The sequence below is a fragment of the Polypterus senegalus genome, chromosome 4 (genome assembly GCF_016835505.1).
Source record: "Polypterus senegalus isolate Bchr_013 chromosome 4, ASM1683550v1, whole genome shotgun sequence".
Classification (NCBI taxonomy): domain Eukaryota; kingdom Metazoa; phylum Chordata; class Cladistia; order Polypteriformes; family Polypteridae; genus Polypterus; species Polypterus senegalus.
Genome location: NC_053157.1, coordinates 100,650,278 through 100,677,594, shown reverse-complemented (window position 1 = coordinate 100,677,594; position 27,317 = coordinate 100,650,278). Strand labels below are relative to the sequence as shown.

Below are 27,317 nucleotides of genomic sequence, written 5' to 3'. Positions count from 1 at the left end.
TATGTATATATATATATATACAGTATATATATATATATATATATATATATATATATATATATATATATATATATATATATATATACACAGTATATATGTATGTAAATACTGTTAAGCATGCCTGCTGGAAGCACCTTCCAGGCTGTGAGAAGGTAAGTAATATCAACTTGGGACGAAAATGGGTGCTGGTGCTAAATATTTCTTCTCGCTCCACCACAGTTTCGAGAAGACAACTGAGGTTGGTGCCTAGCCCTGCCCACAATGCCAGGAGAAGGCTCCACCCTTTCCACCTTTGACACTATAAAAACTGGAGTTTAATCAGAAGGAGGCATCATTTTTTAACCTGAAGTACTATACCTTTATGCTGTTAAAAAAGCCTCTGTACTTTGAATGACAAAGGCACTAGTTTTTTCCCTTCTTTCCGCATGAACAAATGTGGTTGTCTTTTTGACACCCCAATAATTTTTGTGGCATCCTTGGTCTTTTCTCGCAGTTAGGAGACCCGGGTTCGCTTCCCGGGTCCTCCCTGCGTGGAGTTTGCATGTTCTCCCGTGTCTGCGTGGGTTTCCTCCGGGCACTCCGGTTTCCTCCCACAGTCCAAAGACATGCAGGTTAGGTGGATTGGCAATTCTAAATTGGCCCTAGTGTGTGCTTGGTGTGTGGGTGTGTTTGTGTGTGTCCTGTGGTGTGTTGGCACCCTGCCCGGGATTGGTCCCTGCCTTGTGCCCTGTGTTGGCTGGGATTGGCTCCAGCAGACCCCCGTGACCCTGTGTTCGGATTCAGCGGGTTGGAAAATGGATGGATGTATGGTCTTTTCACTAGGGGCCTCATGTATAAGGTCGTGTGAAGAATTCACACTAAAATATGGTGTATGGACAAAAGTGGAAATGTGTGTACACACAACGAAGTTCAGATGCACAAAACCGTGTGTAAGCCAGGGAAGAAAGAGAAGCAGAAAGAACCACAAAAATGTGACCTTAAGAAACTGAATGCCATATACATTGAGTGTGTTGGCCAGCATCATCTATGACAGCTGCTGAAGTAGCCATGTTGTATGAATTGATATTTCCACACCCACTTACCTTTTTTTTTGCTTCTTCCTTCTGGTATATTAAGAATGTTAAGTCTATAATGGCTGAATAAAATTGTACTCTTACTTGCATTTAGCATTTGCTCTATCCTGCTGCCTGAGGGTATAAATGAATAATTAGAAGACATCAAGTACAAATGCAGTCACTTCTGGATGCAGACAAAACCTGTAAGCCAAACTGCAAGTGCTATCTTTCCTTCTAGGCTAGGTCATTGTAAGGATAAGAAAACAAGAGTTGTTGAACAAGGTGAACGACATATGTACAGATCTATATAACATGGAATCTGGGTATGGGAATAAAAGTACAGTCAATTTCAACTTTGGTAAGTGTAATGTTGCTAGAAAAAGGCAATAACAAAATTGCCTAAGTATTAGTGCATCTTGTGTGCATATGCAGTTTTTAGCATATCTTCAGTCTAAATTTGTCTTTGCTACAACGTGGTCTTTGAATGGAGTATTAAAACAGGGCACATGCCTAGCTCAATATAGCTGGTGAAATGTCTCTTTATGGCCAGATGATGTGAAAGAGAGGGGAGAAGAGAGAAGAGACTGATGAGGAGGGTGACCCTTGTCTTATACTGGTGGTTTCTTTTGGTATACCAATGTGTGTAAGCATCTGTATTATCGTGGTATTTCCCTCCACTTGCCCTTTTACCTGTTTCCTCAAGGGTAAGGGTTCTCGTCAAGTTCGTTATCGGGTTGGTCTACTGTTGCACTTTAAGATGAACACACACACACATAGATAAACACACACACAGACCCTAACCACAACAGTGCTCCATGAATGACACACACACGCTGATTAACCCTTAGCACTTTAAACCACACAAGTGCTATAGGAATAACAGCCTGTCATTCAGCACTTCAAGAGACTTACTTATTTTCGCACGAACAACAATAAGATGTTTTAGTGATATCTCAGACCTAAATATTACTTTTGGTCTACAAGAATACATTTAAACATACAAAGACTCAGCACTCTTGACTATAGGCCATTCATCAGCCAAGAATACCTTCTTTATCGTATCTGTCCCTTCTGTTGAGTATAGCTCTTCACTCTCAGCCATATAAACCTCGCAGCACGGAAATAATGGCAAAATCCGGCTGTCACCAGGTGCTCAAAGAAATCTAACTTATTACTTCAATCACTCTAGACATTAAGACAAAGCATTGAAAGTTAAAAGCAGCATGGTATTTATTACAAGAATAATAATAATACCACAAGAACAAAGAATACTAGAAAATAGGTAGTGATAGGAAAGTCTGAATATATATAGTCTTTAGAAAAAGCTTACGAAAAAGTTACAGATGACAAGGATGAATGTCCCAGGAGGCGTTTGATTTAGCAGTCGGTGTTCATGATGCCTTTCTGACGACCAGGGCCGTCTTCGTCCGTTCCTCTTCTTCTCTCTTCTTCTCCCTTTGCTTCTCTTTCTTCTCCCTTTGCTTCTCTCCTCTTCTTTCCAAACCAAGGCATATTTATTATGAATTGTCAAGCCTTGGTTTCAAAACACATGCACCTGATTGGCTGGCTGTCCAAATGATTGATGAATTAATTCACTGTCTGTTTTCCCACACAACAAAACCTTTGATGTACTCGGAGAAATACTAGTTCTTCCTGTCCTAAGCCATAAAGCAAATTGTTGTTCCAGATGTCCATCCATCAATAGCCTAAGGTATCAACTCAGCATCCTTTCCCAGGCTATAAAACCAAATTAGCATGAAGCTATGAACAAGTGTTATAAAAGTAAGGTGTAAGGGAAGAAAACCTGCTTTAATTTGTTAATTTCATCTGTTGTCTTGTCTTGAACAAAATATAATGGAAACCAAAATGTACAGATTTTATACACCATAACACTCCACCCTATTTTGGTCAGACAAACTAAAGATGAACTGTGAGTCCTTCAAACCCTTGGCCGTCCGGGTTGGTAGTGTGTTCCCACGCCCTTCCAGTCGCCTCCTACTGCCCAAGTACTCAGTCCCTCAAGCAGATTTGGCTCACCAAGGACATTTGAAGTACTTCACAGCTCCTACAATTAGCAGAAAAAGAAAAATTTCATCAGCAGATGCAGTTCTTACACTAGGATCCCATCAGATATACCCCAAAATTTGCCATTGTCATTTCATAATGATTCCATAAGCTGATTCTGAATCTTTGGCTAGTTGACTCTAGTAATTCCTGTGTTCTGTTACTTCTGCAGCTCTTGTCTTTATTTCTTCAAATGCCAAAGATGCTGTATGCAAGATGGAAGCTGGATTGCCTAAATCTTAAACACCTATTCTAAGTTCAAGTGTTGTGTCAATTCTAAATTAATGTCTGCCACATTACTGTGTTTCACCTAAACAATTTTAACTATTTACTCCACCCCTGGACCCCTAAACACAAGTCCATCTATCTAAGCTACAATTCTATACAAACAACAGAAATGTTTTTATAATGTCTTTGCATCTGATAACTAAATACTTGGTCTTAGGAAGGAACACGTTTCCTCAGATGAGGCCTTCATCTCAACTATCAAATAAACCAAAGTAATTTCCCCTGCTCAATTTATTCAATCAGTAGAGAGATCCGACTGCCACCAATTCTGGCCAGAATAAATTGGGACATCCTGTATGGGGCATCAAGTGTCTTTCCATCCAACAGATCACCACTGGAAGATGCACCCAACAGGTGGACACCCTCTCCTGTTCCCTCCTTGAGCACTAAAAATATATTTGGCTTATTCCACTACTTGGTGTTCATATGAAATGCCTCCTTCAACTCTTAGTGTCCTTCTCTAATGTGATCACTTTCCCATTCAAAACTAAAAATTAACTATGACCTCCTGCATTGTACATTATATTACATTTCCATAGTGTCATATGAATTTTCTATGATAAACTTTACGGTTCTGAACTTTAATATCTTATACAATGTAGGATACCAGTTTGTCAAAAGGCCCAAAACTTTTCTAAATTTAGTTGCCCTATTTTGTTCTAAATTTTGTTCACGCTTTCTTTACTTTGTTTTTTGTAGCACACATTATTGGACCAATTTACTCACTAAATAATTACATTAACAAAACTGCAAATCTAAAATTCTAGTTTAGAATTCAAAGCTGAAATGTATCTAATTAATTTAGCTTTAATGTCCATTTCCTTATGTTATATTCCTGGTTTTATGGTTTCCTCTGAGACATGCACTTCCCCCAGTTCCTAACTATGGTAGCCATAAAAGGCACACCAGGTGTGAGGTGGTTTGTGGCGTGGTGGTTAGCTCAGCTGTAGTTAGAGTGGGACCAGCCTGGTGGAATTACAGAACTCAAATGCCATTGCCACCCCTTCAAATGTAGCAAATGTTAAAGTGCACCCTGAGCACAACTCTTTGGAGGACCACCAGAGGAATGTTAGCTGCCTCTCTGCTGAGCATCACTTCCACAGTCACAGATACTGTTGTGCAGCTCCCTGCAGTGCAGCTTCTTGCCTCTAAGTGACTAAGATTATAGTCTTTAGGGCATCCAGCACTCCATTTATCCCCCTCTTTGTACTCACTTAGCACATTGCAAGCTTCTTTACTGCTTTTCCACCACTGGTCTTACACTCATGCCCCTTTACACCTTTCCATCACCCACAAAGCACAGAATATCTATGACACCCAACTAATGGGCCTCAAAAGGTGGAGGAAAATAGCCTGTTTCAAAGTGACCATTAAAACACAAGACACTATATTGACATTTAACCCACCCCAGAATGGACATCACTTTAAATCACCTAGTTTAGCCTAGTGGGCTATACACATCAATATACAGGCTACGAAAAATTAAAACAAATGCAAAATAAGGCATAACCTATCTGTCTAGGCCTTTTGGACAAAGTGATTCCCTCATAGTCTTCTTGATTGTCTTGATCATTGTTCTCCCTTTGGGTCCTATGAAATCCCTACAAATGTGTCCTAAACTATCCTGTCTTGCCCTTAGAAACCAGCTTCCCTCTGCATGCAGTACATCCCATGTTATGTGCTTATGGAAGAGAACACTTAGCTTTTATCTCTCAGTGTCCAGGTGTCTTTTCCTCAGTCCAGTGCTCGACAATGGTGGTGATGATGATGCAGTCCTTTGGCCTCTTTCAGCAGAATTCTGATGCTTGCTTCAGGTCCTAGTATAAAAACTTTGTCGCACACAAATTCAGTCCAAACATAAACAATTCATTCTGGTACTAAAAAAAGTCCGTAGAAATGGATGCAAAACAGTTTTTTTCTGGCTTTCAGTCAAATCAAGTCTTTTGTCCTTTTTCTAGCAGCCACTGTTTCTCATTTTCTGGATGATGTTCTTCCTAGACTATTAATCCAGACCTTGTTATCAGGTGTAATTATTAATAGTGCTGCAACTTGCCATACTTTGTCCACAACCAGAGTGAATGAAATAATATTAATTTCTAATTGAGAGAAAGAGAGTGCTCACATATTTTATTAAAATGTCTGCCTTCTGTCCCTGCTCCACAATAACTCCTAGAGCTCTTTACCTACCAGACAGACTTAACAAATATGTGACACCTGTCTTTCTTCCTGCTTTGGTGATCATGTAACAAAGACCCTAAAAACTACCCAGCTGTTAGTGTGAATCACAACAGGCCTTTCTGTATGTCCTTCTTACTATCAAAGCAACAGCTTTCAACTCAGCTCACTAGCTACATTTTTCACCCTTTGTTCTACATGCCAGAAACTGGATGGTAAGCCACTGCTTTCCATTTTCTTATTCCCCAATATGAATGTGCTGCTTGTAATACTAATACTCTGCCTCTCCAATATACAGTAAATTTTGTTTTCTAAGCAGCATTAATCAACATGGGCTTTGAAAGGTGTGTTACTAATAACTAGCTTAATTTCTACTGCTGTTGCTGGATGTTCCACTGCCCTATAGCCTGTAACAGCTGTTCACCTTTAAAGTTATCAGGATCGATGCTACTTCAGTGTTAAATGTAAATCAAAGTTAAAAAACGTGCTTTTCCTTAAAACAAGGGTCAGTTTGTGTAGATCTACACTCTCACTCCGCTTATCTCATTTGCAGGGGACCATCTTTAAAACACTGGCCTCAGGGGGTTTTCTTTCCACCCCTCGCTGAGACCTGACAACTGCTCCTCCCCCGCTGATCTCTGTTGCTGCAAGCCGCTCGCCTCGCTATCATAAAACACCTCTGCCTGTTTCTCCTGCACAACAACCAGCATACTTGAATGACTGCCTCCTGTCCCATCAGCAATCTGCTCTGCTATAAACTGGTCTCCGGTGTGCAGCGTAACAGCTGAGTATTCTTGCCTTTCAACAAAGCGGCTCTCTTATCAGCAAGCAAATATGAGAGTGCAGCGATCTGTGACAAACTAAGTAATCCTGCATTTATCTCCTGTTTCTCAGGGTCAAAAGACCCCAAATCAAAGCACACACTTTAACACTGAGCGATCGTTGCTTAATCTGTGTGGCATTCTCTTTATACATTTCTAAGTGTACTGCTAGCTGCTTGCGACTTTTTGGCCATCTATTTCTCATCTGTCTTGCCTCCACAACTAACTGCTTTATAATAATTAACAATACATAACCTGTCTGACCAGCAGACAAGTGTATGTTTTCTATTTTAGCCGCCTTTGCCTCCACTTTATGCAGAGACGGCTTCTCTGCGTCTTTGACTAGCGCAACGGCCTGCGATTCTTCACTCTCTACACCCGTTGCAGTTAAAGTTGTGGCTGCTGCCTCCGTTTTTAGCGGAGAAAACACAGCTGTAACAGCTGATTCTACCGTATACCTAAAAAACTTTACAAATGCTGTTGATGCACGCTGACATGTGCCGGCTGTATGCCAGCATGCGATTACAGCATATTTGCCGCCTGTGGACGATCCATCCCTGTCTTTGAAAAATGAAACCAAACACACAAAATGCAACACATGATTACTCCGTTAACCCTGCTCGCAGCGCCAAAATGTATTATCGTGGTATTTCCCTCCACTTGCCCTTTTACCTGTTTCCTCAAGGGTAAGGGTTCTCGTCAAGTTCGTTATCGGGTTGGTCTACTGTTGCACTTTAAGATGAACACACACACACACAGATAAACACACACACAGACCCTAACCACAACAGTGCTCCATGAATGACACACACACGCTGATTAACCCTTAGCACTTTAAACCACACAAGTGCTATAGGAATAACAGCCTGTCATTCAGCACTTCAAGAGACTTACTTATTTTCGGCACGAACAACAATAAGATGTTTTAGTGATATCTCAGACCTAAATATTACTTTTGGTCTACAAGAATACATTTAAACATACAAAGACTCAGCACTCTTGACTATAGGCCATTCATCAGCCAAGAATACCTTCTTTATCGTATCTGTCCCTTCTGTTGAGTATAGCTCTTCACTCTCAGCCATATAAACCTCGCAGCACGGAAATAATGGCAAAAATCCGGCTGTCACCAGGTGCTCAAAGAAATCTAACTGATTACTTCAATCACTCTAGACATTAAGACAAAGCATTGAAAGTTAAAAGCAGCATGGTATTTATTACAAGAATAATAATAATACCACAAGAACAAAGAATACTAGAAAATAGGTAGTGATAGGAAAGTCTGAATATATATAGTCTTTAGAAAAAGCTTACGAAAAAGTTACAGATGACAAGGATGAATGTCCCAGGGAGGCGTTTGATTTAGCAGTCGGTGTTCATGATGCCTTTCTGACGACCAGGGCCGTCTTCGTCCGTTCCTCTTCTTCTCTCTTCTTCTCCCTTTGCTTCTCTTTCTTCTCCCTTTGCTTCTCTCCTCTTCTTTCCAAACCAAGGCATATTTATTATGAATTGTCAAGCCTTGGTTTCAAAACACATGCACCTGATTGGCTGGCTGTCCAAATGATTGATGAATTAATTCACTGTCTGTTTTCCCACACAACAAAACCTTTGATGTACTCGGAGAAATACTAGTTCTTCCTGTCCTAAGCCATAAAGCAAATTGTTGTTCCAGATGTCCATCCATCAATAGCCTAAGGTATCAACTCAGCATCCTTTCCCAGGCTATAAAACCAAATTAGCATGAAGCTATGAACAAGTGTTATAAAAGTAAGGTGTAAGGGAAGAAAACCTGCTTTAATTTGTTAATTTCATCTGTTGTCTTGTCTTGAACAAAATATAATGGAAACCAAAATGTACAGATTTTATACACCATAACAGCATCCAATCCTATTTCAGCCAAAATCAAATTCCAATGACTGATAGATTAAGTCTACTTTCCCTTCTTGAGCCATTCGTTAATGAATGCACTGAGGTACGACCCATTCCTCAGTTGTTTTGTTTAGTTGTAGCCTATCCCTGCCAGCTAGGACGTTCACTGCCTTCTTTAGGGGGATGGCTTAACAAATGTTTTGCACAGAATCCCACCAGGCCAGCTTCTTGACACTATAACATTACAAATTAAAGACATACAAAAATGTTCTCAAATTATAACACTTTATAACATCCTAGAGATCAAGCTTTATAACGCACTGGTGAGGCATTATCTGGAGTACCATGTACAGTTTTAGTCTCCAGGCTACAAAAGGTACATAGCAGCACTAAAAAAAGTCTAGAGAAGAGTGACTAGGCTGTTTCCAGGGCCAGGGGTACAAGGGATTAATTATGAAGAAAGAGTAAAAGAGCTGAGCCGTTTCAGTTTAAACAAAAGAAGATTAAAAGGAGACATGACTACATTGTTTAAAACTATGAAGGGAATTAGTACAATGGATCAAGACTTACTTTAAAATAAGTTCATGAAGAACATAGAGACACAGTTGGAAACTTGTTAAGGGTAAATTTCACACAACCAATCGGATGTTTTTCTTTACAAAGAGAACCATAGACACTTGGAAAAAGCTACCAAGTAATGTGGTAGACAGTTGGACATTAGGATCTTTTAAAACTAGACTTAATGTTTTTTAAGAAGAATTAACTGTTTAGGACTGGCGAGCTTTTCTGGGCTGAATGGTCTGTTCTCATCTGCATTGTTCTAATCTTCTAATGTTCTTGCATCACTAATTTTACACACCTCTACAAAACTCAGTACAAAAAATAAAGAGGTAACATGCAAACATGTTTTCTCTCTAGTCAATCCCTAGAATCCCTGCAAACGTTTGTGCTAACATCTCGATAAAATAGTTGCTGATGTCAGAAAATGCTGAGACTGGTGAGGTGTCAACCTCACCTCTGACACTCTGTCCTTCATGGCTAGTGGATGGCATTGGAGAATGTGAAGGATGCACCGGCTCGAAATAATCTAGTGACATCTGGTTTGTGTGCTGCTTGATATCCTTAAGGGTCTCAGAGTATGGGAGCAAAGCAGAGGCAAGTTGACATTTAACCCTGAGGCTGCAGTTGATAATAGAATCAGCAGTCTTCATGTCTCTAGGCAGCTTGTCATGGCTTACAGGGGCTGCTGACATTCCAGCACAAACCTTATCTAATATCTTTATTTTCTGATGAAGCAGCATCATTGACTTTGTATGCTTAGAGCTCAAAGAACTTTCAGTACACTTTGGGGGCATAGTGCCACAAAAAAAACTTACATTTTTAAGTAAAATAATGAAAATATATAACAATTATACAGGGAGCTGTTTAAATGGTAGAGTGAAGAAGACCGGTGAAGCGCTTAGTATTATACAGTATCTGCCACTCCCTAAACTAGCATGCATTATGGCTGTAATTTTTTTCGCTATTTTGCAAATGTGCACAAAAAATAAAAATGATGTTACTCATTAAATTGCACAAATGCTTGAAATTTCAAAAGAGAAGAAAAGGTTAAATGTTTTTGTATAGGGCCACCCCAAAACTCTTCCAAAATAAAACACCATTTCATTGCTGTAGGTGTAGTATAGGAACATCATGCAACACTAAATTAATTTAACTGTTTAAAAATGTGGCTATTGACATTAAATGTCACCTGGTGCTTTAAACAATGCCTGTCTGTGGTGTAGTGGATCCACAGCTGAAGTCAAAAAGGCCACTTTTTAAATAAATAATCGGCACACTCGCGGCTTAGAGAGGGGGCATGGTTGTGTGGCCGAAGTGGTTCCCGGTGTGATTCGTGATGCAGACAGTCCTTGCTTAAGTGCACAGGTCAGGAGTCGTCCGCATCTGTAATTGGCGCCGGGAGCTGCTGATCCAACTCCCCGTAATGAATAGAAGAAGCATGGCAAGGCGGCTAGGGAAAAAAAGGAAGGAGAAGAGAAAAAAGAAAGAAATAGAGGTCAAGGAAGAAGACAGCTGGAAGTGAAGGAGGGAGGAAATCAGTGTGTGAGAGAGAGCAAGCGAGTGAGCAAGCACGCGCAGACGCGTAGGTATGCAAGCAGCTGGGAGAGGCAAGCCTGAGTGGGGTGTTTGGCCAGCAACCGACGGTAGTGGTTGCTCCTGCTGAGCACTTTTTTGGAGCAAGAGTGACCGGGAGAAGGTTGGCTCGCCGCAGCAAAGACAGTGGGAGTCGGACATTTGGAGTGGAATCCCCAGCATGAGCATCCTGGCTGTTGGGGGAAGCCAAGTTTCAGTCTGGCAGGGGCTGAACAAAGCCAGGGATCGAAAGGCCACCAGACCAGTCGAGTGAAGAAAGTCAGCTGCAGGTAGGGTTACTCCCCTGGTGCATAGCCTGGATGGGAAAAGTAGGGGAGTCACCAGTAGAAAGGCACCAGGCTTTGTTTTAATGGTGAGCTTCCAGCCATTGTTTTAACCTTGTCGTTTTTAAAGGATTTATTTTCTAACGTATTTTAACCTCCATGTTTTTAACTCATTTTAATGGATTATTTATTTAATGACTTTGATACACTGCACTTTATTTCATTTGGACACTTTGTTTTTGTTTGTTGATTTTAAATAAAAGTACTTGCCACTTTTTGCACCATCCCCTTGCTTTATTGGTTGTGCCTATCTGTCCAGCTCATCGGTGACATTACTGACGGTGTCGTGTTCAAGAGCTCCCGAAAGGTGGATGGAAGCATGACGCGAACCCGCATCGTCACACTGTCTGTACAGCAGCCATTTGAGACAAGCAAAACATGCACTGGGAGGAATTTATAGAGTCATGTTATACTGTGTATTGACTGATGCACCCAAAATGAGCATGTTGAAGAAGATTTTGAAAATGAGAATGAGGAAGAAAACCAACTGCCATTTGCTTGCTGCAGCTGAAGTTTAAAAGTTACCACAGGTTTAAGAAGTGATGGGAGCTGGAATAGTGCGATTCAGAAATCATTCTTTATCACAGAGCATTTCGAGGAAAAGAGGAAAGCCTAGGAGAAGTTTTACAGATGTGGTGAGAGAGGGTATGCAGGTGATGGGTGTAACAGAGCAAGATGTAGAGGACAAGAAGATATGGAAAAAGATGATCTGCTGTGGCAACCACTAACAGGAGCAGACAAAAGAAAAAGAAGAAGAAGATTTGGCAGTTTTTAGAGAATAATATGCACCCGTTTATTTATTCATTTATTTATTTATTGGGAGATAAAATAGCACAATGGCTAATGCTGCTGCATCACTAATCCAGCATCCTGAATATGAATCCTACATCTGGCGGTTTTTATAGAGTTGGTAATTTCTCTTCATAATTTGTGGGTTTTTGTCTAGGTACTCACATTTTTCTCCCAAACCCCTAAACACATATACATTATGTTAATTTGTGATTTTAAATTGGCAATGTGAGTAGGAGTTTGGCTTTGTGCATGAGTAGACAATATAATGAACTAGGAGTCTTCCCTTGGCTGCTTCATGTTTTGGCCTAGCTTTTGCCAGGATACTGCAGACTTTGAACCCCCACAACTACGAATTGGATTACGAGGGTTTAAAAATATTAGGTTATATTTTAAAAATTGTTTTTGAATCTGGTTTCACTCTTCTCTCAAACAGCATTTATGCTAGTTTTTACTGGGAAATACCTTGAGATGATTTTATTGTTTCATTGTGTTATATGAATAAAATCTATTATTATTAGATGTCAAAACCACCTCACTAATACAATTGGTCATCATTAAAGAAAAGATCACTATTAAGTTTACAAATGTCTTTAAGAATTTCTCAATTGACAAAAACTTGTAAACATTTATGAATAATGGAGCATTATAGAAAGTTATTCTGAGCCATGGCAAAATTAAACAACTCCATGCTATTGCTCCATATAGAAAAATAGATAACATTATTAAAATTAAAAAAATATATGTAGGGAGAGCCAAAATGAAGTACCACATTTCTCGAGGTAATTGCGTGAGACAGAGGCAGCTGAGTGGGTTTGGGGGTCCTATAATAGGCGATCTCTTGTAGTTTTCAGTCAGCAACATGCCTTGGTCCAGTGCACACTGTGCTTTCGCTGTCAAAGCGTTCTTCAAAAACAACAAATCCATTATCACTACGCAATGCGCCTTCCAAACACATTTCAGCATTCCTCCTAAAGGTGATATCCCAAATCGAAAAATAATTCTTCAGTGGACAGCTAAATTTAGACAGACGGGTACAACATAGAAAAGAAAATCTCCAGGCCATCCTCGGACTGTACAAACACCTGAACACATCCAAGCTGTAAGGGAATCAATTTTGCAGTCTCCTAGACATTCAGTTTGCAAACATGCTTCTGCCTTAGGCATTTCCAACAGGTCTTTAAGGAGGATTTTGCATGAAGACCTTAATTTCCATCCAAACAAAATGATAGTAGTGCAGGAACTAACTGAGAGAGACTGGGAGAGCCGTAGAGAGTTGAGTGTGAATATTCTGCAAACTGTTTTATTTTTTTGAGGGAGGTGAGCAATGGTCACTGTCACATCAGAATGTTACATTGAAATGCTAGAGACCTTGTTGGGGCCCCAACTGGAAGAAATTAATGTGGTGGATGCCTGGTTTCAACAGGATGGAGCAACAGCTCAAGTTTTTCAGAAGATCTTTCTAGAGAAACTGATCTTGCTGCACGGCAATGTCCGGTGGACTTCACGTTCGTATGATTTCGCTCTGTGCAATTTCTTCATGTGGGGCTATCTCAAGTCAACAGTATACACACACCGACCTCAAAACCTTGAAGCCCTCAAGGACGCTATTTGTCATGAAATCGCAGCTATTTCCCTTAAAATGGCCAAATGGGTCATGCAAGCGTTCAGAAATTATCTTGCATAGTGTATTGCTAATGATGGCCATCACCTTGAAGACATCATTTTTAAAACACAGTGAAAAAAATCTGTTTTGTATACCCTTTCTTGTGTCATAATGAAAAGTATTTTATCTTATAGCGTTTTTGTAGAATAAACGTTTAAAATCTGGTACTTCTATTTGGCTTACACCTGTATATTTACAATTGTTCAAAAACCTGTTTCTGTGTTAATATATAATGTTTACCTATAACTTTTTTATGAAAATTGAACAATTTTGAGTTTATGGGCATTTTTTCAGTTTTCAAAGCTAAATACTATGTATAATTAAAGAATACATACTATATGGAACGCATTCATATTGAACTTCAAGGTACTTGTAAGTTCCAGGACATGGGTCTGGGAAGACGTCTGGTCCAGCCACCACGGCACACTGGGTTCTATTATTGCATCTGTAAAGAAAAAAAAAAATAATTAAAAAAATATATATATATATATACACATACATATATATACATACATATTTGTTATTAATTATATACTGTATATACTGTATAACACAAAACATAAAACAACTGTAGTACGAATATTGGGTTCAAGGGGTTCCACAGCATTGATTTTCAGTTTCCACAAAATATTCCAATTCACTCTGTATGAGCTATTAAAAAGTATTAAACTAATTTGCATTCATATTTAAGCCTCTAACATGCTTATACTATAAAACATGAACATTTCAAGTTTGGTAGTAAATTACGTATAAAAAGAAAACATTTATTCATTCATTTAAAAAATATACTGTAAATTATGCATAAAAAAAAAGTATTGCAGCTCCTTTAGCTTTTTCAAATTTGTTTCTGTGCCATATTAGCCTTATTTTACTACAGAGTGTAGAGTATTTACATAGATAACGCTGTTTATTCAGAGTGTGTCTTTCAAGAATTGAATTGAATTTTTTTAATCTATTTGAATTGAATTGGAAGCCTTTATTGTCATTGTAAAATAATTACAACAAAACTAGAAGCACCTCTCCACCTGAGTACAAAAGGTAAAAATGACACTACTTTTCATGAAACACAACCAATGCCAAAGCACAAAATACAAGCAAGGAAAAAAACAGTACAGGCAGTCCCCGGATTACGTACAAGATAGGGACTGTAGGTTTGTACTTAAGTTGAATTTTTATGTAAGTAGGAACAGGTACATAAATTTAATAAATGCTATTGTTGACCAACTGTAATCAAGTGCTCTGCCAATGAATGATGGAGTTTCACCTCTCTCTGACCTTTTCATTATTTCTACTTTATTTTCAATGGTGATGTTTTTTCTCTTCTTTACTGTATCACCAGCACTTGCATCAGATTTGTGTTTCAGAGACATTGTTGAAAGGTGAAGACAAAAGATTAAGATGAGCTCTTCTGCATAGCAGGAAGGCACCCGTCGTCAGCACGTCTGGTGTACTGACAAGAGACAGCTTCCTGCTATGTATGTAACAGTCCAAGCAGGCTTGCTATTGGGAATGAATGGGGTCATCGACGGGCAGTTCATCACCAGCCCACCTCACAGTCACCTCCACTACAGTATGCTGCCTGCAGCGTCTACCCACCGAGAACGAACACGGTGCGACCAAAGGCAGGTAGTGAATCGTCCCCATTCAATAGGCAGCTATCCGATGCACACTACAATGCTACCCCCCGCCGCCCTGTTCACCCTCAATGGCCTCCGTTCAACCACAACCGGGTCACCACTTGCAGTATTACAAGCTGCCCACCGAGAACGAATGGGGCAGCCGTGTGTGGTGGGTGGGCAGTGAAACCGATTGCCGCTGGGAGCCACATGAGGGACACTACACTGCGCAAGCAGCGAAATCGCCCCCCCTCCAGCCTCCATCCAGCCACCGCTTGCAGCATTACCAGCTGCCCATCGAAAACGAATAGGGCAGCCATGTGTGGTGGGCAGGCAGTGAAACCACTTGCTGCCGGGAGCTCCCGGAGGGACACTACACTGCGCAAGCAGCAAAATCACCCCCCTCCAGGCTCCGTCCAGCCACCGCTTGCAGCATCCCCAGACCGAAGATGACAGAGCGGCAGTTACTGAGGCGCATGCGTTGCAGCTGCGGCCTTGTTCGTAAGTCGTAGGTCGGATATCCGTAACCTGGGGACTACCTGTATATTAAAAAGACATTAGATACAAATAACAATGGGGTGTAGCTGCACGAGAACAGCAGCAATATGTATAAGTTTGTTTCCCAGGACTGACTTAAAAAAATTACTTAAACCAACTTAATTTGCTTATTTTTGTTCAATGTATTTATGGCCATTGGAAAAAAAACTGTTTATGAATCTAATAGTCCATACTTTCAAAGATCTATAATGCCAATAAGAGGGCAAAGGTGCAAACAGGTGGTGACCAGGGTGTTTGTGGCTCTGGTGAAATAATGGGAGCAGGGCAATACAGTATCTTCCAGGGAGGGCGGAAAAAAGAACCTGTGATTTTTTTGTGCTGTGTTTATGACTCTCTGGAGAGCCTTCTTTTTTATTGCTATGCATCCAACATACCATACCATGATACAGTATGCCGGGATGTTCTCAATGGTTGAACAGTAAAAAGCCACCAATACATTTTGCTGCAAGTTTTTTTTCCTGAGCCCTCTCAGAAAGTGCAATCTCTGTTACAGTTTTGTTATGATTGCTGTTGTGTACTCAGAACAGGAAAGGTTCTCTGAAATGTGGGTTCCCAAGAATTTGAAGGTCTGTACCCTTTCATGTGGCCTCCGTTAATGTAAATAGGAACTGATTTTGTGCTATGCTTTCTGAAGTCCTGAATAAGTTTTTGTGGTGATCAGTGTTAAAATATTCACTAAACACCATTTTTTCAGTCTCTGGACCTCGCCTCTATAGGCCGACTCACCTCCTTCTAATATGTGCTCTATTACAGTGGCTTCATTTGTACATGTAATGATAGTATTTGTGAGATGGTTTGGAGTGCAGTCATATGTGAACAATGAATAACATAGTGAGCTCAGCACACAGCCTTTTTAGAGATCCTGTGCTAAGCAAAAGGCAAGAAGGCAAATTAGGGTCGAGTTTAACACTTTGTGGGCAGTTTGCCACAAAATCCTTTATCTAGGTGCAGGTTGCTGGCCTAAGTCTGTCAGATTGCTTACCAGTATGTCAAGGATTATTGTATTAAATGCTGAACTGTAGTCTACGAAGAGTAGCCTTACCTAGCTCTCTCTTTGGTCTACATGGCTCAGCACAGTATATAGATTGGTAGCAATGGCATCTTCTGGGGACCTGTTTGATCCAAAAGCAAACAGATGCTGGTCGAAACAAAATTGGAATCAGGATTTAATATGCAGTAACATCAATTTCTCAAAGCACTTCATTACTATTGTGTAAATACAACCAGTCTATATTCATTAAAGCTCTCGGTGGCCATTTTTTTAGGGACAGAAGAATGATTATGATTTTAGGCAGGGTGGAATAATGGCTGATGCCAAAGAAAGATTATACATCTTTGTAAAGACCCTGGCAAGCTGGTCACCGCATGTTTTGAGTATCTTCCCAGATACTCCAACAGGGCCAATACCCTTCCTTGGGTTCACCACTCTGAGCACACATCTCACCTCATGTTCTTGCAGAGTGAGTGTATGGGATCTACAGTAGAAGCTGGTGTGGTCAGTGTGGTGATGCTGGTCCTCTTTACCTCAAACCTGGCAAAGAAATGGTTCATTTCCTCTGCCAGCGAGGCATTGGAGCTGACAGACCTGGTATTGCTGTCCTTGTAATTTGTAATGTGTTGAATTCCTTACCATGCCTGCCAAGGATTATCCTCTGTGAGAAGGTCTTTTATTTTCCTCTTATAGGCCTCTTTGGCTTTTTTGATACCTCTCCACAGGTCATCTCTGGCTGTACTGTACAGTATAACACCCTGTCACCTTACATGAAGGCAGTGTGTTTTGAGGAGTGTCTGTACTTCTATTGTCATCCAGGGTCTCTGATTTTGAAACTCCCGGATCCTCTTTGTGACAGTGACATTATCAGATCAGCTCTTGATGTAGAATAGAACTGTTTCTGAATATCCCCCTAAGTTTTGTTGTTCGAACAAATCCCAATCTGTTTGTGCAAAACAGTCCTTTAGCTGAATGAGAGCACACTCAGGCCAAGTATTTAAGGTCTTCATAACTGGTTTTCTCCTCCTCCTCCTCAGGCATGTGTATGCTGAGATGAGAAAAAATGAATGATGATCCGAATGATTGTTCAGGGAGGGGTGTGATTTTATAAGCATGCTTTACATTTGAATACACATTATTACATATATTTTTCCCCCCTAGTGGAGCACTTCACATACTGGGTGAATTCAGGAAGTACAGTCTTTAAACATGCTTGATTAAAGTCACTGGCAATGATATGAACTCTATCGGGATAAGCCTGCTGCTATTCATTAATTTTAACGTAAAGGATGTGAAGAACCATACTAACATTTATGTCTGGCAGAATTTAAACAGCATTCACAATTACCACATTTATCTCTATTAATAAAAAAGAATAGTCTGCAAATGATTGACAGAACTTCTAAGTCAGGGGAACAATGTCTGTCTTTAACTCTGCCGTTAATACACCAGTCATTGTGCACATACATGTATAAACCACCCCCTCTGTAATTACCCAAATTTTTGTTCTTGTCCTGCCAGTTTATTGTACGGTCCACTAGTATTGTAACGTTAGGTATTTGTGGGTGAAGCCAATTCCCCATTACGATCATCACATTACAATTCTGGACGAAAACATCTGCAGCAATCTGTAGCTGCAATTTGTCTATTTTGTAAATAATCAATCTCGTGTTGGTAAGAAAGATGCTAAGTAATGGAGGTTTGTAGGGATGTTTTCTTAGCCTTGCCAGTAGACCCAATCAACATCCCCACTACTGTTTTCCCTCCCTCCGACGTCTCTGTCACCTACTAGGTTCAATAATTCATGGCACCCCTGGTGTTCAAGCTGCATCTTCTGTTATGTTATAAATCCGCTGAAAGTGGTTTATAATGTTTAATTTATACTGTAATCCAATATGAATTAAATCCTAACAGTTATAGACAAGGTTTGCGTGACACAACTCGACCATCAAAATGAAACCAGACAAACAAAGCACCAGACTGGAGAGAACAAAGCCTTTGCATCTGACTGTACTGCCATCTTGATTGTTTCTAGCAACATGTTTTAAATATGTGGCAAACTAAAGCCAAACATTTCAGGTTTCTTTAGCAGGCTTTACTTGTATATTTCTGTATTTTGTATTTCATACTTCTACTTGTTATTCCTTCACAATTTATTTGGTTCTCAGATCTTGCTGTGTGTTCTTCTTAGCATTCATCAGGATAATAACTCCCATTTTCAAAGAGAATCTTTTCTCTGACATGTCTATTTTTTGCTTACCTTCCATAACAGTAACTCATTGGTGCAGCTATTATTGAAAATAAACTACTCTAACTCATTCTGCCCATTACAGTTAAACATGAGTATGTAAATAGATAATAATATCAGGTGTGCTCAGGATCCCTCAAGCAGCAGTGCAAAACAAACCTGTTGCTGGCATCTGTTCATTGACATGACTATACCTACAGGCTTGAAAGTGCTGTTAAGAGAAGTTAAATATTCCTAAAAACTTACAGTAACTATTGTGGCGGATGGCCAGGGTCCTAACCTGGCCAAAATACCTGTGAACCAGAAGGACCAGGGAAGAGAACCAACACAGGAACGTATCTACCTTGGGCTGCTAGATGGCAGTCCCCCTGTGTTGCAGCAGTGCCTAGGATTCCCACAGAGCAATATGGGATTTGGAGTTCGGGACAACCATGTTGGGATTTGTGAGTACCACCAGGGGGAACTGCAGAGCCCTATTTTGTCAGGCTTCTGCCACACTTGGCGTACTTCCAGGTACAGCATAAATGGAGCCAGAGTTGGGTGGAAGAGGATGAAGCTTGCTGAAGGTGTTACATTTTGGTGTGTGGGAAACCCTGAAGGGAAGGCATTCCCCAAGTTTGTGTTGAGTTTCTGAACTTGTGTCTGTGTCTGTCTGTGTCAGGTTTGGGTGGCTGGTGTGCCCCCTACAGGCCACACTATAAATGTATACATACAGAAGTGAGAATGTGCTGGACACATTTTCAAATGCAACTCTGTATCACATATTCTACAATATATGCTTTTATCAGCATTTTCTCTGTCTCTGCCTGTTTAATGGTCAAATGCTGGTATTGCTTTACTGATGGAACAACAATGTTCAAAGGACATAAGTCATTTAAAAGTTGGAGGCAGTGGGGTAAAATTTGGAAAGCCACATTTTGTAATTTGTCCATGCAGACTTTAATCTAGGATGACCAGATGTACATATTCAGGCTAGACAGACTGGTTTTCAGCAACCTGTACTCCATGTGGCACAAAATCTAGACAGACAATTCTTTGTCCTCCTTTGCTCCATCAATAATATTATTTTCTGTGTTACTGGCACATTCACTTTTAAAATAAAAAATCTTGAATTTCATTGGTTTAACTATGTCAGATAAGAACTTGTAGTCTGCAAACTGATTGCAAACTAATGTTTTCCATTAAGTTAGTCATAGGTACACTACATGCTCTCATTCAAATAATCCCAAAAAGGTGCAATTGAAGGACATGCTACTTACTATAGACAAACAGAAGCAAAATGTGCAGATTGCAGGACAAAGTACATCACCACTGTTGTCATTTTTAACACTAGTTGATGACCTTTGATTGGTCAAATACCTGCTGTACTACAAATTCTTGGCCAATATGAAACTCTTGGATGCAGCAAAGAAATAGCTTAAATATTACAAGTCAAGGTGACTTTGGGTGAGAGGAGAATTTATTTTATCTTTCAGGTCATAAACAGATTTAACATCAAATTATTCAAAGCTGTATTATATGGTTATTGTTTCTATTTTGGGTCTTGTCAGCCACAACCATGCATGATATCCTTTTTGCAAAGCATGGAAGTAACCATCCTACTTGTATCTGTGGAATGTGTTCATTACCAGATGCAGCCCAATTTTTTTTTTTTAAATTAAGGTAAAATTGTGTAAATAATACAAGTTAAGGACAAACTTCAGTATATTTAACATTTAATGCAACTGTTCTCAAACTCAGTCCTGGGGACCACCATGTGGCTACAGATTTTTGTTCAAATCAATGCTTGTTTTTAATTGGATAACAAGCGTAATTAAACAAACTCCATTTTTCCAGTTTGTCTGTTTTGGGGTTCATGTAGAAATTACATGACTAAATTTGGTCATTTTTTTTTCTTATACTATAATGTACCAAGCATTTTTGTAAGTTAAATGGATATATTATAGTATTTGTTTAACTTGCTATTTTAGAATTTATCATGATTTTTCATTCAGTGCGCTATCAGCTCGGGATGATCCTATGTTGATATGGTCTTACAGTAAGTTTTGCAATGTGCCAAAGTCTAAGACAAAGTGCCGTTGCAGTGTGTTTCAGAGAGGGGGAATCAAGCTGTGTTCTCACACAGACCACCTCATGATGAGGTTCGATGGACTTAATACAGTGGGTAATTTTGTACAATGATTTCTGCATGCATCAAACAGAATTATATGGATGAAAAGCACTTATGTACCATTAATAAAATGTATATTTATATTTGGACTGAAGTATAGTATGATATTGAATCAAATATATTTAACTTGATGCCATAGAAAAAGGCAAGTGGAGCATGAAAATATTTATATTGTGAAATACAAGAAACAGAAAAATGCTGATCAACATACACTTAACCATTAACCTTCAGTAAAAAGACGCAACAGATAAACAGATAAATCTGGGAGCAACAGCACGAGCCGCACATCCACGTATTATCTGCATAATTGAGAAATGAGTTAGAGAGAGACAATTATGCTTCTAATATGATTGTACTAATGTGTACACCTTATCGCCATTACTTTCCATATAGGGATTTCATGGAATTTCATATTATTGAAATGAGTAATATTAATAATAACAACAGCAATATTCATTTTGATTAAATGCAGCTTAATGATTGCAATTATTTCTTAATTTTACATGAGAATGTACTTTTCCCCTGTGTTCTGTCCCTTTAAATTGAGAGGAATGTGTAGTGGCACATCATTAATTGACAGAGGACAAAACATTAATTGCTGGTCCGCTGCCTTTAATAGAGCAAACAAACAATAAATTTGAGACCAAAACAAGACTAGATATGAATTAGATAAATTTGGGACTGAAATGGATGGTTCAGCTGTTCATGGAGACAGAACTTACACCTGAGGATCATCTCTTCTAAGTATAGTGGTACCTTGGTATACGTCATTAATCTGCTCCAGATCCTTGGACTTATACCATACAGAACTTATATCAAACAAAATTTTCCCTAAGGAATAATGGGAAAATGATTAATCCATTCCCATGAAAAAAAATCCTATTGTTATTGGCATATTATACATTGATGGGGTTGTATAAAATAATTTAAACACTGCTTAATACTAAAATACATAAATGCAAAAGCAATAAGATGAAATAAATGAAAATTTTACCTCACTTTAACATCTTTGTTTTTCACAATGGTAGATACTGTCGTTCTCGGCAAACGGTATGCAACAGCCATGTCCCGGATATGCATGCCACCTTCATACTTTTCAACAATCAATTCAAATGTACTTGAAAAAACACAAAATCACATTGTGACGATGCAGGTTTGATGTATGCTCCTATCTGTTGTCGGGGAGCCCTTGAACCCTACATCGAACGGTAATATTACCGATGATCTTAGCAGTGAGGCACAATAAAGCATGGGGATGGTGAAAAATTGCAAAGTGCTTTTATTAAAACAATCAACAAAACAAGGTGTTCAAATTAAAGTGTAGTGTCCAAAGTTCCAATAAATAATCCATAAAAAACAACAGAAAAAAGTCTTCTTAAAAACAACGAGGTTAAAATACAGAAGGATGCATTCTTTAAAAAAAAAAAAAAAAGAAGCTCGATGTCTTTTTACCTGGTGGCCCCCTTGCTTCCCAACAGGGGAGTCACCCTACTTGCAGCTGTCTTTTACTCTGCCTACTTCAGCTGTTCAGTTCACTTCTCCGATCCCTGGCTCCGGTAGGCTCCTCCTGACAGCAACTTGGGATCCACAGCGACCAGGGCGTCTACGCTAGGGAATACACTCGCTCAAGTCCTTACGTGGAGAGTCACCCTCCTTTCGGTCAATCCCGCTCCCTGTTCAGCTGCAACGCTCTCCTGCACCATCTCTCTCTCTCTCTCTCTCAACCTCCCATCCGTTCTTTCTTTTTCCAACCCTTCTAGCCTATTCGTGCTTCTATTTATCAAGATAAGCAGCCCCAGAAACAATCACTAATGCAGATGGTCTCTCACCTGTGCACTTAGGTGAGAAACGCCTACATCGCAAATCGCCCTAAGAACCGCTTCAGCCACACAACCACCACGTGCCTCCTCACCAAGCCGCAAACGCGGTAATTATTTATTTTAAAACTGCCGTTTGACAGGAGCTGTGGACCTGTTATACCAAACACATGAAAATTCACAGAGAGTTATAGCGCGTTTTGTTCACTGAATGCTAGCAACTGCCGCACTGATGCTCGTTGGCAGTCGTGGCTTTGTCTCGAGAGAGGTAAACAAGGGTAGCACATGAGTCGTATTCCAAACAAAGGTCGTATACCAAGCAAGCAAAATTTTTTGCATCCAATACCAAGTTGGACTTATTCCAAAGTGGACGTATACTGAGGTACCACTGTACCATACTACATAGTCTCGTCTTGATCTGCTGCTACTATGGCACAATCTCAGATACTATGCAAAATGGCCCTTGGGGTTCCCAGGACTGAGTTTCATTTTTCAAACTCAAAGCATGTTATTTTTATTTACTTTATGTCACAAAAATATTGCATGCATGCATCACCCCAGTAGCGGTGAAAATTAAGTTTAAATTTAAGATAGTTAATTTATTACATCTGATGTTTACAAACAGATAGGCAAGATTTTGCAATGACTAGTGTCCTGTTTCACAACTACAGGTAATCAGTTTAATTCTAGTATGGTAGGACGTTTGTGCATTCTTTTACTGTTGCATCAGCTGAGTGGTGAGTGCGTGAAACCATGAACTATTCTGGACTAACATATCCCCTGTTCTGCATATTATAAACAGTGTCGAGAGATACATTGGTGCCTATTCCAGGATTGATTCCAAGACTGATACGCCACATGAACCATAATTGCAAAATGAATCCCAGAGAAATATTTTTTGAACTTTCACATTTAATCCATCAAGAAGATGTTATTGAGTATCTTTCTGTAATAACAGGAGACAAAATAAATAAATGTACTGGCATATTCTCCAGGAAAGTGTGGAGTACAGGTATTATTAATTATAAAATACATTTCTGTATTACTTTCAGTTCTAAAGATTTTTCCTTCCTAATGCCTAGTAACTAAGGGGTAATTATTTATTTTTTTAAAGCAAATGCCTAAAGAACCAGCCATACAACCTAATAACATCCTGTTTTAGAAAAATCAAATATAAAAGAAGTGACTCTCAGTAGCTATGATGCAGTAAGTAGATATAAAAGCACTTGATTTCAAATGTGAGCATCTATTCCTTTCGTCTGCTGCTTTCCACATGTCATAAAGATTAATTTGAACAAGAAGAACAACCAAATTCTTTATTTCCACCATATTCTCTTGACTCTACAAGCAGGGTCCTGCAGCTGCCACTCCATGTAACACCATTTTTTGCTGTAGGCTACATGTGGTGAGTTATGGGATTGGATTCTGGTAAAGGAAATTTTTCTGTTGATTCCACTGCAAGTCAGTTAGGGTCTATATATGAACTGAAGATAGATTATCATATCATTAATGGCTTTGACCATGGGGCAAAGAACATGCAGTGGTCTTTGGATGGTGCATTGGCTTTTTTGGTTTTTTACATAGCTACATTTTATTTACACCCTTAATAAACTACATATGCTTTGAAATATACTTTTCAATAAATCTGCAATCATTATTAATCTTTATTTTTCTCTGTTTTCGTTGTGTCTATGGTGGAGTTCTGTGCCACCACCACCTGACTAATGTCCTGTGCAGCTGCCTTTGATATTTGAATGAAAGCTGATACTTCAATCTTCTATGATACCCACTGCATCAAATTCTCTAAGATGAAGTCTAAAAAAATAAAGAGCTACTTAGGAACATTTATAGAATGCATTTAGGCATCTCTTCTGTCTCTTTGGGGAAGCTCAAAGCAGATGATCTGTTCTTTTTGTGAGCTTAAAGGTGACAATCAAATGTGAGAAATCCCTTACTGTCTTGAAGCAAAAAGCTGACAAAATTTCCTTGCCAAAGAAGCTCCTCTCCATTGAGAGCCCTGGAGCAGGATGCCCTGAACTAGTTCTAAGATATACTTTTCCAAGCCATGATCCACATGCCAGTGACTGAACCCTGTCTGAAAAGACTGATACAGTATATAGCTTTACTTCAAGAATAGCACTTCGGTGCCTACACTTTTGTGCCAGAAACAGTCATTCTTTTCCCAATGAATTTGGGGACAACACAGCAAAGCACCTAAGAGCAAGCTGAGGAAGGCATCACACAATGCCACAGAGAAAAGACCATGTAGCAAACAAAATGGTTGTACTCTAACACAAGAAGGGTCATCCATTTGAACCCAGAATAGCAACATTCATCTCCAGACAGCATGGCACATCACAGTTGAAGGCTTTTGATTATAAAACTGTTTATCTCTGCAAACATAAATTAGAAATTTAAACAGCCAGGCTCCTCTGTGTTATGTTTATCCTTTGTGTTTGACTTGTGTCCTATCTTCTATGTCGATAATATGCAGTTATCAAATTTCAATAGTCCCTGTGCTATCAATACATTTTACTATTCTGTTTCTTACAATGAGTGTGCTTCAATTACCCTTTAATAAATCTAAAGGCAGGAAACCCCTCCTACAAAGGAAGGTAAGGAAAATTAAGTGAGAACCTTGCCAAAATATTTAATTACTGCCATTTCCAAAGGTACCACTGATAATTAATCAACTGATTGATTAACATCCATCAATCAGTTTATATTCTCAAATCATATTGTGGTAGATAGGGGGTGCTCTCGCTCCCTTGAACCCCTGTCCACGACTCCAAACACCAGGTAAAAGTCCAACAGTTGACTATTTAATCGCCACAGTGCCCAAAGCACACTCTTCTCCACAATACTCATATACTACACAATAATCACTAACAAACCAATCCTCCAACTCGCCGTCTGGGAGCTCCCACAGTCCTTTTATATTCCCTGACCCGGAAGTGTTCCTAATCCCCAGTCCACGTGACTCTTAATCCCTTCCGGGTCAGGTACAAGTTCATTTCTTCATCCCGGAAGCCCGTCGCTCTTCCTATGACGGACTTCCGGGTCATAGGGCACGAAGAAGTCTTCGGTCACCCCTGCAGCTCCTTCTTGTGGCCCCCATGGCATCCAGCAGGGCTGTGTATAAAAACTCCATTGTCCATGATGCCCTGCTGGTCTTCTGGGGACCTTCATGCTGCAAGGAGGGCTCCACCTGGCGGCTTGGGGGTATTGGCCGGGATAAACGGCCGGCCATCCTCCACAGTATTCCCCTCCCAGCGACAAATTATCATTCGGAGCGGCCTACCCCGAGAGGGAAGTCTTCCTCCAAGAGGACATACCGGTTAAGCCTTGACTAATCCATGCTGCAAGGAGGGCTCCACCTGGCGGCTTGGGGGTATTGGCCGGGATAAACGGCCAGCCATCCTCCACAATATACATTTCATAGAAGGCAGGCCAGTACTTTGTGAGCACCACTGGGATGGCTGACCAGGTCCCAGTACTTGGTCCCCCTCAGGCACTACTCCTTATTCCTCTTTTCTGAATATCATTAAATTCAATAATAAAATTTCTTTAACAACATCCAAAGAGATACACTGAAACTTTTTAATTCCTACAACCCTGGGTAAAAGAAATTTTTAAAACATGCATTACCAGCACTTCATCTGGCTCAGTTAGGATAGTGATAACTACCTGTGGCAATCGCATTATCAACCAGTGATGTTTACAGACTGATTGACCTGAAAATTCAATACATACCCAAACCTTAGTCACAAGTGGAGAATATAGATATACTGTAGATATAAATATTTGTATCTTTCAAAAAATTATATTTTAATTAAAACTCCCCATGCAAATTACATGTAGGAGGAGAGGGCTCTTGAGGCAACCTTAAATACTCAGAACAACACAAAGTAAGCAGAAGGTACAAAAATGATACCTTTATTACCACAAGTATCTACACAGAGAAATAAACTCAAAATAAATACAACATTCAAAATAAACTAAAGTAAATGAAAAAAAAACAGGATCTGTTCGCTGTACACTCACTGAACTCCTTGGGGGTTCTCTCGGTGCACCCTCCCTGGGATTTCTCACAGATGGAGAAATATGCTAAATGACCATCTGAAGCCTAAAAAGTGATGATCTGTTCTCTTAGAGAAGTGAACCTGATAATCTATTCTCTTTGTGAAGCTGAGAGCTGAGACGTAGTTTGCCAAGCTAAACAGTGAGCCAGGCTGAAGGCTGAGAAGCACCCGTCACTTCAAGAAGGGAAGTTTGGCATCTACACTATTGTGCTACAAGCAGTAATGCTTTTCCCTAAGATGCAGACAGCACAGCTTAGAAAGCAGCAGCACGGCATTGACAAGAATCATGCAGCAAAGAGAACATGTGCACTCCAATGCATTGAATAATCTTCCACATGAGCCCAGAGCCACAACATAGCAACAACTCTACAAAACCCTTAGACATCATCCATAAAGACTTGGTATTGTAAAGCTATTTATCTGTGCCAAGATAAAGTAGAACTCTAATTACCAGTAAACAGCCACCCTATATGTTATATGTTTATCTAGCCTGTCTGCGTCCAGTTTTATATATCAACATATATATGCAGTTATCATATTACTATCATCCTTATTTTTATCACTAAATTATAATATTCTGTTTCTTAAAACAAGTGTGCCTCAGTTACCTTGACAGAAGTCTAAAGGCCAG

General features: G+C 39.7%; 1 protein-coding gene across 15 annotated transcripts in view; it reads right to left on the bottom strand.

Annotated features, from left to right (window-relative positions):
• Window positions 1-27,317, bottom strand: part of adgrl3.1 (adhesion G protein-coupled receptor L3.1) — a 1,314,450-nt gene that overhangs the window by 947,903 nt on the left and 339,230 nt on the right. For all 15 annotated transcript variants that reach the window (XM_039751107.1, XM_039751111.1, XM_039751112.1 and 12 more), the window contains exon 4: window positions 13,540-13,649. In XM_039751107.1, the coding sequence (XP_039607041.1) occupies window positions 13,540-13,649 (110 nt within the window). The remainder of the gene's footprint in view (window positions 1-13,539; window positions 13,650-27,317) is intronic.